The sequence below is a fragment of the Phoenix dactylifera genome, chromosome 16, assembly GCF_009389715.1.
Source record: "Phoenix dactylifera cultivar Barhee BC4 chromosome 16, palm_55x_up_171113_PBpolish2nd_filt_p, whole genome shotgun sequence".
Taxonomy (NCBI): Eukaryota; Viridiplantae; Streptophyta; class Magnoliopsida; order Arecales; family Arecaceae; genus Phoenix; species Phoenix dactylifera.
In genome coordinates, this window is record NC_052407.1 from 3,886,763 (window position 1) to 3,903,527 (window position 16,765).

Consider the following 16,765-nt stretch of genomic DNA (forward strand, 5'->3'; position numbering starts at 1 on the left):
CTATTTTTCTGAAATTTTTCGTGTATCAAAAGAGATGAAATAGGGGGTATATATAGGGGTTTTACGCAGGGGCAAAATGGTCTTTTTGGCGGACGCGTCCGCGCCTTCCGCGGACGCGTCCGCGCTCTTCACGCGAACGTGGGCAACGTGCGCCTGTCCGCTGGCATGTTCCCATTTAAACCAAAAACGCCCGTTGGGCGTTTCCAATTCAAACGGGCATGCCCGTTTTATTTCTCAAACGCGCACGCGGCCCGACACCGGCCGCGTGCGCATTTAATTCCTTCTTTGAAAATCCCCGGTTGTTTCCGAAACCAAACGCGTAACGCCCGCTGGGCGTTACCTTTTTGTTTTCCCTCTTAAACGCGCACGCGGCCAAATTTCGGGCCGCGTGCGCATTTAAATTTTTCCTAACAATCCCCCACAAAAATTTAAATAATTTTAAAATCAAAATAAATTGCTGGATATCTTATATTATGTAATAGGTGTAGGTACCTTTCGGTTTGAACCTTCACTTAGTGACAATTGATTACATCTGTGGAGCCAAGGTGGTCTTAACCTTGAACCTCGGTCCATGGCTCAGATTAAATCAACAGCACACATAATATAGCCCGATCTGGGTTCTAAGCGGGTTGCGCTATTATGGCCATGCGCAGGTATCTATCATGTGCTTTTTAGGGAATCGCCCATTTCCCATAATCGCGGCCTCACGATTGCACATATAGGTGAGTCCTAATAAGGAAGCTAGCAAGGAAGCTCCTGCCTCTTGGGTCTCGGACTCATTAAGAGTTATACAAACGAACTCATCCTACCGCTTGCTTTTATGAGCACTAGCGCCATAGGGATGAGGAAAACATGAAATAGTGCTCCTCTTAGTCACACTCCGGTTTGTTTCTACCCATTGAACCTTTTAAGGTTGGGTTCCCACCGTGGTGATCTATCTTTATGGGCTAAGCCCCATCCCCCTCGACGACTCTAGAACCACTGTTCTAGATCAACCTTTTGTAAGCTGATCAGCCAAATTATTTTCTGATTTTACAAAATTCAAGGCAATAACATTATTTTTCAATTTATATCTCAATGATTTATGACGTACTTTTAAGTGCCTGTTCATTTTTACATTGGCATTTTCTTGGTTGCACTTATCTATTGCAGATTTACAGTCACAATGTAAGGAGACAGGTGGTAAAGGTGACTCATCTACAGGAAGGTCTATAAGTAGATCTCTGAGCCACTCAGCCTCAGTGCTAGTAGTGTCTAAAGCTATCAGTTCAGACTCCATGGTACTCCTAGATATTAAGGTTTGTTTGGTGGATTTCCAAGACACAGCAGCACCTCCTAGGAGAAAGACGTATCCTGTGGTGGATTTAACATCTAAGGTATCGCTGATCCAGTTGGCATCACTATAGCCTTCTAGAACAGCAGGAAACCCACTAAAGTGCAAACTATAGGACTTGGTACCCTTAAGATACCTAAGAATTCTCTCTAATGCTGTCCAATGATCTCTATTTGGATTAACAGTATATCTACTAAGTCTATTTACAGCATATGCTATGTCTGGCCTAGTGTAGTTTGTTAGGAATCCTAGTGAGCCTATGATTTGAGCATATAGGCTTTGAAGGACAGGAGTTCCTAAGTTCTTCTTAAGATGAGTAGAGGGATCAAATGGAATAGAGACAGGCTGACAATCCGAATAATTAAATTTATTGAGTATCTTGTCAACATAATGACTTTGGGATAACTCAATTCCATTTGCACTTCTAATTATTTTGGTATTTAAAATTAAGTCAGCTTGTCCCAAGTCTTTCATATCAAACTTATGACTTAAAAATTGTTTTACTTCATCAATTATCTGAAGATCTGTCCCAAAGATCAGTATATCATCTACATAAAGGCACAAGATCACAAATTTGTGTCCAACTCTCTTATGATATACACATTCGTCTGTGCTATTGATTTCAAATCCAAATGTCATTATGGTTTCATCAAATTTCAAGTGCCATTGCTTGGGTGCTTGTTTAAGACCATAAAGAGATCTGACTAGTCTGCAAACTTTATTTTCTTGGCCTGGGATTTTAAATCCCTCTGGTTGGTCCATATAAATTTCTTCATTTAAGTCTCCATTTAGAAAAGCTGTCTTAACATCCATCTGATGAATCACTAATCTATGAATGGAGGCTAATGCTATAAGGACCCTAATAGTAGTTATCCTAGCTACAGGTGCATAAACATCAAAGAAATCTACCCCAGGTCTCTGAGTAAAGCCCTTGGCAACTAATCTAGCCTTAAATTTATCTACAGAGCCATCAGGCCTAAGTTTCTTCTTAAAGATCCATTTGCATCCTATTGTTTTACAACCAGGAGGAAGATCAGTCAATTCCCAAGTATGGTTTTAGATAATTGATTGCATCTCATTATCCACAGCTTCTCTCCAAAAAGGTGAATCCAAAGATTTCATTGCGTCCTCAAAGGTAGTTGGAGAGTCTTCTATTAGGAAGGTATAAAAATCATCTCCAAATGTTTTCTCTACCCTGGATCTTTTACTCCTCCTAGGTTCTGCTTCTACTTCTATTTCTCTTGTCCTTATTCTACTAGAGCTACTAGCTATACCGCTATCTACTCTAGTCTTAAGTGGAAAGGTGTCTTCAAAATATGTTGCATCTCTAGCTTCTATGATAGTGTTGTTACTAATATCATTTACTTCTGAACTTATCACCAGAAATCTATTGGCATTACTATTGGCTGCATAACCTATGAATATGGCATCCACTGTTTTAGGGCCTATTCTTCTGCTCCTGGGATTGAATAGGCTTCCCATTGTAGTGGTGGTTAGGGTTTCTAGGGTTGTAGGGTTTCTTCTTGAAATTCTTACGGAAGGGTCGGTTCTGATTTTTCTTAGGAGGAGCTTCTACATTATATGCATTATTTTTAGGTCCAGTAGAGGTATTATTTCTAAGCCTATGCTGCTCTTCAATCCTAATGGAGTTTAAGACTTGGGTTAGGGTGAGAATTCCTTGGGTATGGCTCAGGGTCTTAGCAAAATCAGACCAGGAAGTAGGTAGTTTATCTATCAAATAGGCTACCTGGAATGATTCATCCAAATTGGTTCCATTAGCCCTAAGCTGGTGGATCAGGGTTTCAAATTCATGAATTTGGTCATTCATAGGCTTTGAGTCCACCATCCTAAACTTATTGAAATCGGAGGCCTTGAACCTCTTTACCCCAGCATCATCAAGACCATATTTGCTATCTAGGGTGTCCCAGAGTTCTTTGGCACTCTTGGCTGTGTAATAGATATCATACAGCCTCTCAGAAAGAGCACCTAGGATTCTATGGATACAATGATAATCTATCTCATCAGGTGTCCTAGAGGGTGTGCTAGTGGAGGCAGAATGTTCAGTGTTGGAAGAGGTAGTTGGGTTGGATCCGTTATCAACTTCGGTCGTACTTTCACCTATGGCTGAGATTAACCCTAATGTGGTGAGCCAGAACCGCATTTGGTTCTGCCACCTCCTAAAGTTATGGCCATCAAATTTTTCAGGTTTGGCACTAAGATGGTCACTAGTGTTTGAGGCCATAGGATCAGGGTTACAGAATAGTGACAGAAACCTGATTGAAGGCAAAAAATCTATGTCAAAAGATTGCACTAATATTTATATTGAACTTTGGATGTCTAATTGATATATCTAAAAACTAATAGCCAGATCAGCTCCAGATCGGTGGTGGAGCACTAGGCTCACTTAAGTACCAGCCTTTCTTAGGCACGTATGCCTTTTTGACAAGCTTTTCTTAGACACTATTAGTTAGTGGATATAATCACTAGAAATCACACAAATTCAATATTTAAAATAACCTAAATGCAAATTTAAACGAATTAACTAATTTTTGAATTTTTTTTTTTGTTTGACCTTTCCGAATTAGTAACAATTGATTACTAAATTTAATTCTAGTAAAACAATTATTGTAATTGAAATCTAATTTATCAATTCAATAAATTATATATAGTAGAATTGATTTATTTTCTTATTAGAATAATTAATTACTAATTTTGTAGCAAATCAATTATTGTAATTAAGATGTCAATTCGATGAATTAAAAGATTTATTTCTTTATTAGAATAATTGATTAAGATCTAATAAGTCAATTCAATAGATTAATTATTATATATCAACCAATTTCCGAATTTCTCGTTTGAATGGGATCTGGAAATTACTCCTTGAGGAGTCCAAATGGAGGTATAATAAACCTCTTGGAGGTTAACCAAATTATTAACTCTTTAGAATAATTTATTATTAATGATGTGCTAGCAAAAACAATTATTGCAATTAAAATCTAACATGCCATAATTGTAATAAAGAATTTAATTAATTATATATTACTAACAAAAAACAAATACTTCTTTGGATTGTTAGCAATATATCTCCTAACTAAATAAATAAATCTATAAATTCAATTAATAAAAAAAAATCTTAAAGGAAATAATATACATGCATATCATTTGGCATTCAAATAATTCTATTTTAATACAAAATAAATCTATTCTAGCACAAAGTAAATCTATGCATTTAATAAGTTTATATCATAGAATTTCAAATCCTACCAATCTACTAATATTAAATTAAAAATAAAGGTAGAAGAAAGTAGCCTGATTGAAAGCAGGTCGAAGCGCGTAGACGCTGTCCCAAAGAAGTATTTGCCCCCACGTACGGGTCACCCGGCAATCCTTCTCGGAGATACGACGACCCTACAACCTTTTCTTCGGCACGTCTCGGAAGAAGTCAAAGCGAACCCGATCGGACTTGCAGATCCAGCAAAGAACGGAATGAAAAGAACTAAATAAACTGAATAAAAAATGTAAAATAAAATTTGGAAGTGGCTAAGAGGGAGAAGAATTTTTTCAGAATTTTTCCACTATTTTTCTGAAATTTTTCGTGTATCAAAAGAGATGAAATAGGAGGTATATATAGGGGTTTTACGCAGGGGCAAAATGGTCTTTTTGGCGGACGCGTCCGCGCCTTCCGCGGACGCGTCCGCGCTCTTCACGCGAACGTGGGCAACGTGCGCCTGTCCGCTGGCATGTTCCCATTTAAACCAAAAACGCCCGTTGGGCGTTTCCAATTCAAACGGGCATGCCCGTTTTATTTCTCAAACGCGCACGCGGCCCGACACCGGCCGCGTGCGCATTTAATTCCTTCTTTGAAAATCCTCGGTTGTTTCCGAAACCAAACGCGTAACGCCCGCTGGGCGTTACCTTTTTGCTTTCCCTCTTAAACGCGCACGCGGCCAAATTTCGGGCCGCGTGCGCATTTAAATTTTTCCTAACAATAAAAACATATGTCTAGATATCTTGATCACTAAAATAGATAAATATATACCTGCATGCATGCATATGTGCTTACACACATGCACGCACTTCACCACCACCGTACACATGTGTGTGCATACGTGCAGGTCCTTTCCAAACAAAATAGTAACTGGGCACAACAAATTACAAGATATTTTATTTTTTTTTCCCCACCATATGTGTTGCTCTACATGAAAAGAAATCCCTGTGATTTATTTTTAATGAAATCTAGAATAAATTACAAAACTCCTTATAATTTCCCACTCATGATTTGCCTCTACATAAAAAATAAAACCTCACATGCAATTTGTTTTTAACAAAATTTAAGCCGTCCATAACAATTTTCGCATACATACACATTATATAGGCTATACTTTATAAAGTGGAAATGTCCACACGAGGTCAGATTAGGTCTCTTGTTCAATAAAATGGCTAGCTTTGGGTATGAATGTTTGAGCATTTTAGTAAACAGGTAACAGATTTTTTTTGATCTCTCATGTATCCTACTCGACCTATATCTAGTTTAACCCAACTAGATTGCCACCCCTATGTGAGATATCCAACAGATATCCACCATGGATATGCCACCTCTCTCACATAGCATGTGCAGGGTAATAATATTAATTAAGGGGACACAAATGCTTGTGCTTAGCATTTGCATTGCTTGCTAAATATATTGATTTCTAAATTTCAATTTGATTATTAATTTAAAGCAAAACTTGTTTGATTAATAATAATAAAAAAATATTCTTTCACTCGATCATCAATGAGAGGCTAATTATTGTATGGACATAGAGAGAGCAACAGGAAATTGCCCTCATACATAATAAGAAATATCATATAAGTTGCAAACACTATTGGCAGCTCCAACTCTCATATTCCTCCATGCTTATTTGATATTGTCTCTGTAGTCTTACAGTGTAAAGCCACTCCCGTACGTGCCGGAAGCGTAATCAAGGTGGTAAAGCTGGGATGGTTTGTTCTTCAACACTGCCTAATGGTTTGCACCCAATTGGCCACCTAATATTAGTGTTAAAGCTTGTTGATGCATATGGTGTTGACTTGCAAAGTTTGATGTGAGTTGTTTTAGGGGTAATCTCTTTTGCTCACCAAAAAACATCAATGATAAATGCAACTTAACTCAACTTAACTAAATCTTGATTTCAAACAAGTTGGAGCCGGCTACATGGATAATTTTCCTCTATTCCACTCAGTTTAAAGCTATATTTTCTAAAAAATATAGTAATATCAGGTCATTCCTTACTACTTTCTTCTATGTGATTTTTAGTCTATCTCTACATTCTTTCTTTCTACTTATATCAAATTACTTATTCATATTGATGCGTCTCTTGGTATTCATTATATATATAAAACATCTAAGTTATCATTCTCTCAACTTCTTCTCAATTTATGCTACCTCCATCTTTTTTATGAATGCATGTATTTCCTATTTTACCTTTTTCTTTATTACCGTATATCTATTTCAACATTCTCATTTCAATCACGCTTATCTTTTGCCCACATTGTTTTCTAATTGCCCAATATTTGATATCATAAAGTATAGCTGGTTGTATGGTTATACTATAAAATTTTTTCTTCAATTTCACCCATATCTTAGAATCACATAGAAACCCAATTGCATTTCTCAATTGTAACTAGCATATTTTAATTCTATAGATAACATCCTCCTCAAATTTCTATTGTTTATGAATAATTGATCTTAAATACCAAAATTGATTACTTTTAGAAACTTCGCGATCCTCAATTTTTTACTTCATGTTTATCTCTACTTGTAATTTTATTAAAATTAGATATGAAAGCAGAGTAAAAAATTGAGGATCCTGAAGATCCTAAAAATAATTATTTTCAATACTTAGGATCAGTTAGTCATAAAAAAGGAGAGACTGAAGAAGACGTTATCGTAGGATTAAAGCAAGGTTGTTAAGATGGACAAGAGCAACTATCATGATTATTTTCATTTTAACCTTATACAATTGGTTACAATAATCACAGTGATCAATAAAGCAGGGATATGCTATGACAAAGTAATGGAATTATTAAAAACTTGGTTTGGGACTAGATGGGTCCATGTTTCCTTTCCTCAAGCCTTTCTTCTATTTTTGATAAAAAAAGATAGGCAAAAGTTGTGGCAATACATTATAACAAGAATGTTGTATAAAAGATCCATAAACATATTTACATCTGAATAAATCAACACCGTTTTTAAGTTTACTATTACTTGGTATGACTAATGACAAACGCAACCAAATATTCCTGACCACTTTTTCCTAGCATCAGTTCTGATCCTTGACAAGACAACACCGAACCAGGCCATGTATGCACATTTTAAAGAACTTGGTCATGGCCGAGGCCTCTTTCCCAAATTACCAGCAATCAGCATTCTTTCAGCAGCCAACCAACTTGGGTGTCTGGAGTTCAAAAGAAAAATCTCTTTATTGAACTTGGATTTTGTGATAAGAAGTCATGACTCATAGATTATAGTTGCAGATGGGTGATGCATTTATGATTTAACAGCTTTAGAAACGGAGCTCAGAGCAACATGAAAAAGTATTTCTTATGCCAGGAGGAGATTAGGGACAGAGCGCATCATCCTTGAGAAAGATTTTACGGTGATCGATTGGATACGAGAGGAGGAGAGTAGGACGGACAGACACCCTCTTATTGACGATATTCGACGGATGGTGCAAGATTGCAGAGAGTTTCAGGCCGTACATGTGTATAAGAAGCGAATAGAGCCGCCGACTGGGTCGCTTCCTAAGCAACGCAGCATACCGAGGAGGTCCTCTGGACGCATCAGGAGACCCCTCCTCCACAGTTATGCCATTTTGTAGCTCTTGACTCTGCTGGTTGCACCTACACCTGGATAGGGTGAGCAGCCACTGTACCAAAAAAAAAAAAAAAAAAAAAAAAAAACTTATCCATAGTAGAACTAGACCTAACTAAACTCAAAATTTCCATGATATTACTAAATTCTAGGGCTGCTAGAAACCTTTCTTGATGAATTCTGTTTAACCAAACTCAAAGTTTGATGGAAACCTTTCTTGATTAATTGTTTGGGCAAGTTTATGAGGCCTAAGGATGGATTCTTTTCTCTTTTAGAATAAATGCAATTACATTGACCATTAATGAAATTTCAGAACATATTTAACTGCACACTGCAGAGAAACAGTTAAAAATGTTATAATGGATAATAAGAACTAAGAATTGTTGAACTTACTCCATGTTGCTAGACAATAAATGCATTGATTATTGCAGGTCTCATGTATTGCTTATCAAATGTTTCATATGCGATCAATTATGGAAGTGGCAATAAAATCTAATATAAATACTTTTAAAGTTTACCTCAAGGATAGTTCAACTTAAAAAATAATAAGCCAAGTAAAATGTCTGCACATCCAATTGAGCTCCATCAAATTCCGTAAACTTGGCCCTTAGATCTTTTATGAAAGTATATCTGCTTACCACGGCCAATACTAAAATAGTTGGCAAAAACAAATGTATTAGATTAGAAAATGAGATGGCATTGCATGTGCTGAACCTGAATGATTGGATGCTAATACTATCACCCATCAAAAAATGTTATAAATAATGGTAGATCTCTACGATACAGTCTCATCTCCAAAAAACATTTAACTGCACACTGGAGGGAAACTTTGATAAAGCCTATTTTTATTCAGGTAACAACCATGGTTTTTGATAGGCTTGCTTTGGCAGCAAAGCTTGACTGGCCAACAGTACAAGATCCAAAACCTACGAACACTTCCAATGGCACCATCTCATGCAAAAATAGGATCATTGTTCAATGCCGAGTTCCACCACAAATTCTGAGAAGACCATCAAAAAATTTACAGATGCTATGACAGAAGTGGATCCAATTTATATACACACCACATACATATCATGCTTTTTATCTCACCACATGTTTAATGCACCCAAAATGATAGCTGCTACCTTTCGACAGCATGATAGCTCTCTAAGCAGGCCGTAGGTTCATCCACACAGAATGCATACATAGAACACCCCACAAGTTACTGGTTTAAATCGGCCGTTATCAACCTTTTTAAATCATTTTCTCGTTCACTGTTTCCAGAATGCTAAACATGTGTCGTTTATATCCATACCTTAAAGTCACAAGCTTCCAAATCAGTGTCAAAATTGCTGAGGCAACATGTATAACTGTAATAAATTACTTGATTTCCAGGAATGAAGAATCCAGTGAAGACTTAAAAAACTAGGGATAAAAAAGAAACATTACACCGCATAATGCCTGTGGAACGAAATAAATGGAAACATCTTGGCCATCATTACAGTATACAGTTAGAGATAATCCATTTCAAGCTAATAAAGCATCTTTGCGTCTGAGTATGCTAGAAAACTTTAGAGCACCTCCTACTGTCACCCGTAAATATGCTCAGCCCTTTCAGTTCATCTCCCAGACAACGCCGCCATCCTCTGCATTTCAATATAGTTTGCCTCAAAATATGCAAAAATACCAGGACAAAAAACGATCTGAAACTGAGAGATATCTCTGCCTACTTAGCTATCTGTCAATATGCTTTTTTCTTATAAATGCCACATGCATCAACAAACATGCTGATAGAGGTAAGTGACTAGAACAATAATCTTTCATGGTAACCCATAAACTTCCACTCTCCCACCACCATCTGCAGGCAACCTATCCATGGACAACCACCAAACACTAATATACCAATTGGGAGTAAGCCAGAAGTCTAATTATGGTGATTAAGCATATATTCAATACATTTCCAACTGGTCCATCGACAGAATCAAAGTTCGCCGTCTCAGTACTGGACCTCATACCGGTGCCACACTAGCACAATGTTAGTACGGTATGATATGAAGAGTTTTTGGCTCGATACGCCATCTGTACCGAGTACTGGTACCGAATTGGGACGGTACGGTATGCCCTTTATTGTCTAATTTGGACCAGTACGGCATACCATAGACAGAAGGGTTTACCATATGAACTAATGGCTCACAACCAGTGGCTGATGATGCCTGTGCAGGCCATTCGAGATGAGTTGCTTCACCTAATATGAATAATTAAATATTTATTGGAGCTTAAAAGCAATAAGATTGCACCTTTAATCTTTTTGTTTATCCAAACCTCCACTAGCATCCCAGCACCAACTCCAGCTGCACAGAGAGCGCCATAGACGGCAATAGCAGAGGGTAATGATCGCCGAGGAAGAAAATAGTAGTCAGGGACTTGTCTTATTTTCTTCGGAAGCCGCTTTTTTGTGACCGACACACTTGGTTGACCAGGGACAGCACCACCCACTGTTTTCCAATCCATGTTTTTCAGTAGGTCTTTAGAGTCTTCAGTTCCCATGGCGCTCTGGATGATCTGAATTAAGACAACTGCCAGATACACAAAAATAGATCAATGAATTTAAAAAAGAAAGAAAAAAAAGATTTTTCAAGATAGACAATCTTGAAGAATGATGAATGTACTGGGGTTATACCGAACTTCAGAAGATCCAGTCAACAAAGGAATGTGATAATACATTTTAGAATTTTTAACTCATCATTCCATTTGGTTTTCCTAGAGGGATGGTCTAGGGTATTTTCAAAATTAGCAGGCTATAAAATGACAGGAAGGGTAAGTAAGTCATGTTTCTGGTCTGTAATACACAATCACAGATAACTAAAATTTAAAATAAATACGTAGGGCAAGTGCTGGTGATGCATTTTCACTAATGAACTCTTCTAGAGATCATTATCGGAGTTTGACTCAAATTTGATCCATTTTCAAAGTTAAAGCCAAGCCATGCATGGAATGTTAGACTCAATCAGATAAGACCCAATCATGAGCATGAATGTGGGGTAACACAATGGAAGAGGGTGACCAAGGTTTGTAAGCATATGAACAACCGGGCGTCCAATGTTCTGTCACATAAGGAGAGCCTACACCAAATCTGAATGTGATTCTATAATAGGAGATTATTTGTGCCTTATGGGAACAGGCTTAGTTGGAGTCACATGTTTCCTTCTTTAATTAGAAATTAAGATAGAGAATCCTGCATGTTCCCACTCTCTTTTCATTAGAAAAGGCCAGCTCCACCGGATTCAAAATCAGTATAATTATCCACAAATCAAATGTCACCTCTTCATGGGTTCATGAGACTCACGTCACCAATCCAGTCTTCAGTCCCCCTACAAAAGGAGAGAATAAGAGGACCTTTTCAAAGGGATCTGGATTCTGCTAATGTGATCACGTTATCTAAGGAGATTCGAGGTTGCATGAACACCCAGAATCCACTAATCTTGCAACTCTCCAGTAGATAGCACGTGCAATCTTAGGATGTCCACATAGAAATGTGACCTTTTTCAAGCCAACTCACTTCATTCTTGAGACACCACACATGAGGTGAATATTCTCCTTGTAAGAACCAACTCATTATGTGGGATCATCAAGTCTGAAACTTCAATGCAGTGTCCCAACATGTTATGTTCTACTATAAACAAAGAGAGGCTGCCATGAACAAGGAGAGGGAGAGATCTTTCTTCTCCATCGATGTTGGAGTGTTACCTTGCTCGACGCCCAGTTGCTGCTATGATCAAGAGAGACTTCTTCCTCGATTCCTTTAAGTGTTGGATCTTCTCTGAGGTTCCCTCATGGTGTAAGCATCTGCTTTTCCTCAACATCCAGAGACTGATCTTGCAATCAGAAAGAGCACCCGAAGCGCTTGGCGTCTTGGGAGCAAGGTATGCCGAACCGGTACCGGTCGGCTACTGGACCGACTCGGACTGAATCAAACCGGTACTAAACCAGTATCTTGGTTTGCCACAGCGCGTCCACGTTGTGGCTGATTTGACCACAGCGTGTCCGCACTTTGGTCAAATCAGACCACAACGCGGATGCACTGTGGCAAAAAAAAAAAAAAAGAACCGGTGCAGTTCGCACCAATTCCTAGTCGGTTCCGTCCGGTATGCCTCGAGTACCAGTCAGTTCCGGACCAGTACCACTTGGTTTCGGCTCCATAGGGGCCAAAACTGTTTTCCACCACCGAACCGAACCCGTCAGAGACCGGACCGGTTCGGCATAGGCTGAACCGGCCGATACGGGCCGATTCAGTATTCCTTGCTTGGGAGATTCATCAAACTTTCCTCTAGGCTGTAACACTTCCATCGCAAGGATCCTAAGCTTGAAGTTGGAGTGCTGCCTTGTTCAATGCTCAGATGCTACAATGGTTGAGTTTGCTGGGACATGTGAAGCCGAAAGAGATATAATTTTGACATCAATGTGCTGCTGATTTCAGGTCTCAAGGAGAAATCTTGACTGCGACCTTGAGGTGCCGCTAAGTTTGAATCTAAAAAGAGGAAGACTTCTATGCTTCTGATCGAGCCTGGAATCTGCAGGTTCCTAGTCATATCCCTTGCTTCCACAGCCAGCATATCTCCACAGTCCTATGCTCAATCAAATTTTTCCCTCTCACTGCAGAGAAATAAGATGGGGGTACCCCATCATTTTTCATAGGTTGCATGCAACCTTTGTTTCAAGAGACCTTTCTCTTACAAATCCATTCTATCATAGAGGTTCCAAGAAAGGAGCCTCATGATTCAAGGACAAGCTGTTTCAGGTAAATTCATTGTTTCATCTAAGATATGATCCGGCTAGCAGGTTTCAAGATTGAAAATTTGAAATAATGCGATTTCTAATGAGGCCCCATATATTTGATCCCATAAAATCAAACTCATGCTTAAAACAGACACAGCCATATACTGGTTCAAACATGACAATAATTCACCCTGGCTCTTTGTTCCAGTCTAGGCATCTGGCTCTAATAAAATAAAAAGAAGAAAAGCTCGAGGAAGAATCAACTGGAGGTTGAAGATAACTGCCAATGGCAATCTTGTAAATTTTGGAAAATGATGGAACATGATCTCGCCAAGTTAAAGATGGTTCAAAGCCTGAAATTGAACTAAAGCAGATCCAAGTTGGTCATGTGATCAGATATTATTCAAACTTGACTTGAGACCACACCTGAACCTGATTAAGATCTAAATCAAGCTTGGCCACTAATTGAATGAGATGGTTTCACCAGTGTTGCATTACCATAGATACGAGAATCAGATTTGGATGCATATCCAAGTGTCTGATTTGGCAAGCAGGGAAAAAGAGCTACAATTATATGCAAGATAGATTATAATTTTAACCAAATTATTACATATATACACATATTTATTATTCTTTGTTTAAATATTAAAAGAAAATATTAAAAAGATATTGTTTGTTAATACCTTTCAATATAATATTTCTCATTCAAACCTCCTAATTAATTTAAGAATATAAGAAAAATAGTAATTTCAAAGTTATTATATTGAAAAGGAAAAATAGTCACTTCTAACATGAAAATGGAAAGTCAAACTCATTGTTGGAAGAGTTCAACTCGCCACCAATCTTCAAAAGTGGCAACCACAGAACTTTATATGTATACAACTGTCTGATACGTATCTAACTCAGATACATGTCCAACAAGGATTTTTGGGGCCGAACATGGGTGCCTAGGTAACACAAGGTTTCATATAAAAACCTCGATTTCAGATGACTAAATCAGGTATAAGAAGCCACTACTGTTTTGGCCAACCTAAACTCATACCAGCAAGGCTTTAATATGAACTCATGGATAATCAGGTGGATTTTTATGCAAATCCCAATCCCGAACATATTTGAGTTGACTTTATGGCTGGATTTAACCCGGTTCAAGAAGAAGTGGGGTCAAATCCATAGATAGGTCCCAAGTTGAGCAGATAGGATTTTGGTTAAAATAACTCAAAACTTCACTCAAAATGGCTGATCAGACAGTTTCCTGAAACAACTCCTGACCATGATAAATTCATAATGGGAATTATGATGGACTCAAATTCCAATAGACAAGGTTCAAGGTGAGAGCCTAATATTTTATATTTGAGTATTAATCCATATCTTCTCTGTATTTGTATTTTTGATCCCTGAAATCTTATAACTTATTTCTTATACATCCCTAAGGTTAACTAGATGGTATTGGAATATTTAGCTTATATCCTCCTATTGGCGCTAATTTTCTGGACAATTTGTCTCTCACTCTCTCTCTTAACCAACCCTTTAACATGTGCCCCTCCACTGTTCGTCCCCAAATGATCAGTTCTTAAGCGAGAAGAAGGTGAAGAAAAGAAGAGGATGAAGTGAGCGAGCAGAGGCCGAGTCCCAAGCCTCTTTCGCTGTTAAGCCAAGGGCATTTTTATCCTTTCACAAACTCGATCACTATTAAGTAGGATTCAGTTAATGAAAATTAGTGGAAGGACTATTGTTTAAAAAAACTTTATAAGGATTTTTACAAAAATATGAAAAAGACAGGACTTAGCCTGCAAATATGAAAGATTTCATGGATTAATCTGAAAAAACCCAAATATTACTCATATTTGATTTTTAATTAATTGACCTAAACTCAGAAGAGTCAGGTTCAAGCATGATCCTAGGTCTGATGTGAGTTTATTTAATTTTTATTGGGTTAAGGGCTCACCAAATGATTCAATCAAACACAACCTGGCTTATGTTATCATACATACTGATCATGAATTGTTCCCAATTAAGTTTTTTTTTTCTTTTTCTTCCGAGTATGAGCCTAAACCCATGTCAGGTCTTCTCAACATATGAGTATCGCATGTTAGCCATGTGAATGTCCTAAATATTAGAGGTGACCACTTTTAGGATTGAAAGTTCAAGCCCGAACCTCAAATATAACATCCTACAATTTTGTATTAACCCCAAAAATATTGTTCTATAAATACCACAAGTGGTTAAAGGTTCAAGTATGAGATGCTAACCCTATGCATAATATTTTTTTTTGGAAATGCAACCTTATGCATAATCAAGTTCATACCTAAACACTCCTAATCCACCCCATAAAAAATGTGCATGCATACTTGTAATATCTTGTACTCATCTTATCATGATACCCTAATTATCTAGGGATCTTAATCATATCCTATATAACGGCTTCGTATACCAAGGCCATATAATCATATCATCCTATCGAATACTATAGGTATTCCATATTGGATAGCAGTAATATGCTAACTTATTTAATCACCTTAACACCCTTACGCTACAAATCATACCTTTTTAAAAAGGTTATGCCTTTATAAATTAATGCAAGCTTTATATTATATCTAATATTATTGGACGGGTTATTGATTTCCAGCCGGCTTGATCGGAGGTCACTCTTTCATAATGAGCATAATTAACTAGGGCTCAAGCACAAAACCTAAGAAACATGTGCCCCACAATCACCTGAAATCCTACAAAATTATAATATCCCTGCCCTGTACCTGGAGATTTGAATTCAACCCTCAGATTCAACAACATGTCCCATGAGTCAAACAACAAGCACTAAAATTTTGCTTAGTTTTAGCTACAATTGGATTAGGCATGTTCTAGATGTTATTAGAAATTAATCACAGGATTACTTACCATGATGAGATATTTATAACAACGAAGGAAGAAAGAAAACAAAATATTGTACCCTGTAGCTCTATTTTTTATCGCTTCAGGCATCCAAAACACCAAGGGTGACACAAAAAAATTTAATTTTGTTTTTACACCAACCAGATAACAGCAATATTCACATAAAAAAATTAATTTTGCAATACTTAAAACTGAACATATAAAAAGTAGCCAAAACGGGAAAAAGTAGAATTAGTAATTTCCTTTCATCTAGTAATAGATTTTACAACCTCATTATCAGCAACATGCACAATCTTACAATTAGAAGAAGCGAAAATTTGATGCTACCACAATAATATCCAAAACAATAGCAAGATGCCACGAAATATACGGCAAATTAAGATTCAAAAAGGAACGGTTCATTTGTTTTCTTAATATAATACTGAGTATCAAAACCTCACAACCATTTCATAGCAAACAGACACAATAAGCCATTATAGAAGAACAAAGAGCAATTCTCTCATTCCATTAATTCTTAAGAAAAATCACAAAAACCCAGCTCTCCGCCGTCTACTTTTTTCAAGAAAAATCATTTTTTTAGCATCAAAATAGAAATCAAAACGTCCCTCCGTGACTCCGTCCAATATAAAAGATTGGACGAAACAAAGGAGGAAGTTTTATTAGGGTTTTAAGGGTTTCCCATATACAAGATTGGAAGGGTTCTTTCTATTGCCGGATTTCTCTCCTCTAGCAATCTGGGAAAAGCGCCGAAGCTATTAGAGTCTCTTACCTTCAAGAAGAATCGAATCAGATGGCGAGAGAAGAAGCCCTCTCAAGTCCCCGGCGGAGGAGCGGAGAGCGAGCCTGGGTTCGAAATGAACGCGTGGGGTATTAATGGGAAAGGAGCTGGAACATATACGCGGGCCCCACATGTAGTTTTGTAAAATTTCTGC

General features: G+C 37.6%; 1 protein-coding gene across 1 annotated transcript; it reads right to left on the reverse strand.

The window, feature by feature from the left end:
* Nucleotides 1-9,505: 9,505 nt before the first annotated feature.
* On the reverse strand, nucleotides 9,506-16,759 carry LOC103705986. Its single transcript, XM_008789914.4, has 3 exons — nucleotides 16,603-16,759; nucleotides 10,466-10,744; nucleotides 9,506-9,814 (listed from the first exon to the last, which is right to left on the reverse strand). Exons 1-3 carry the CDS (start codon nucleotides 16,742-16,744, stop codon nucleotides 9,783-9,785), a joined length of 453 nt encoding a protein of 150 aa, XP_008788136.2. The 5' UTR covers nucleotides 16,745-16,759; the 3' UTR covers nucleotides 9,506-9,782.
* Between the last annotated feature and the right edge of the window lie 6 nt (nucleotides 16,760-16,765).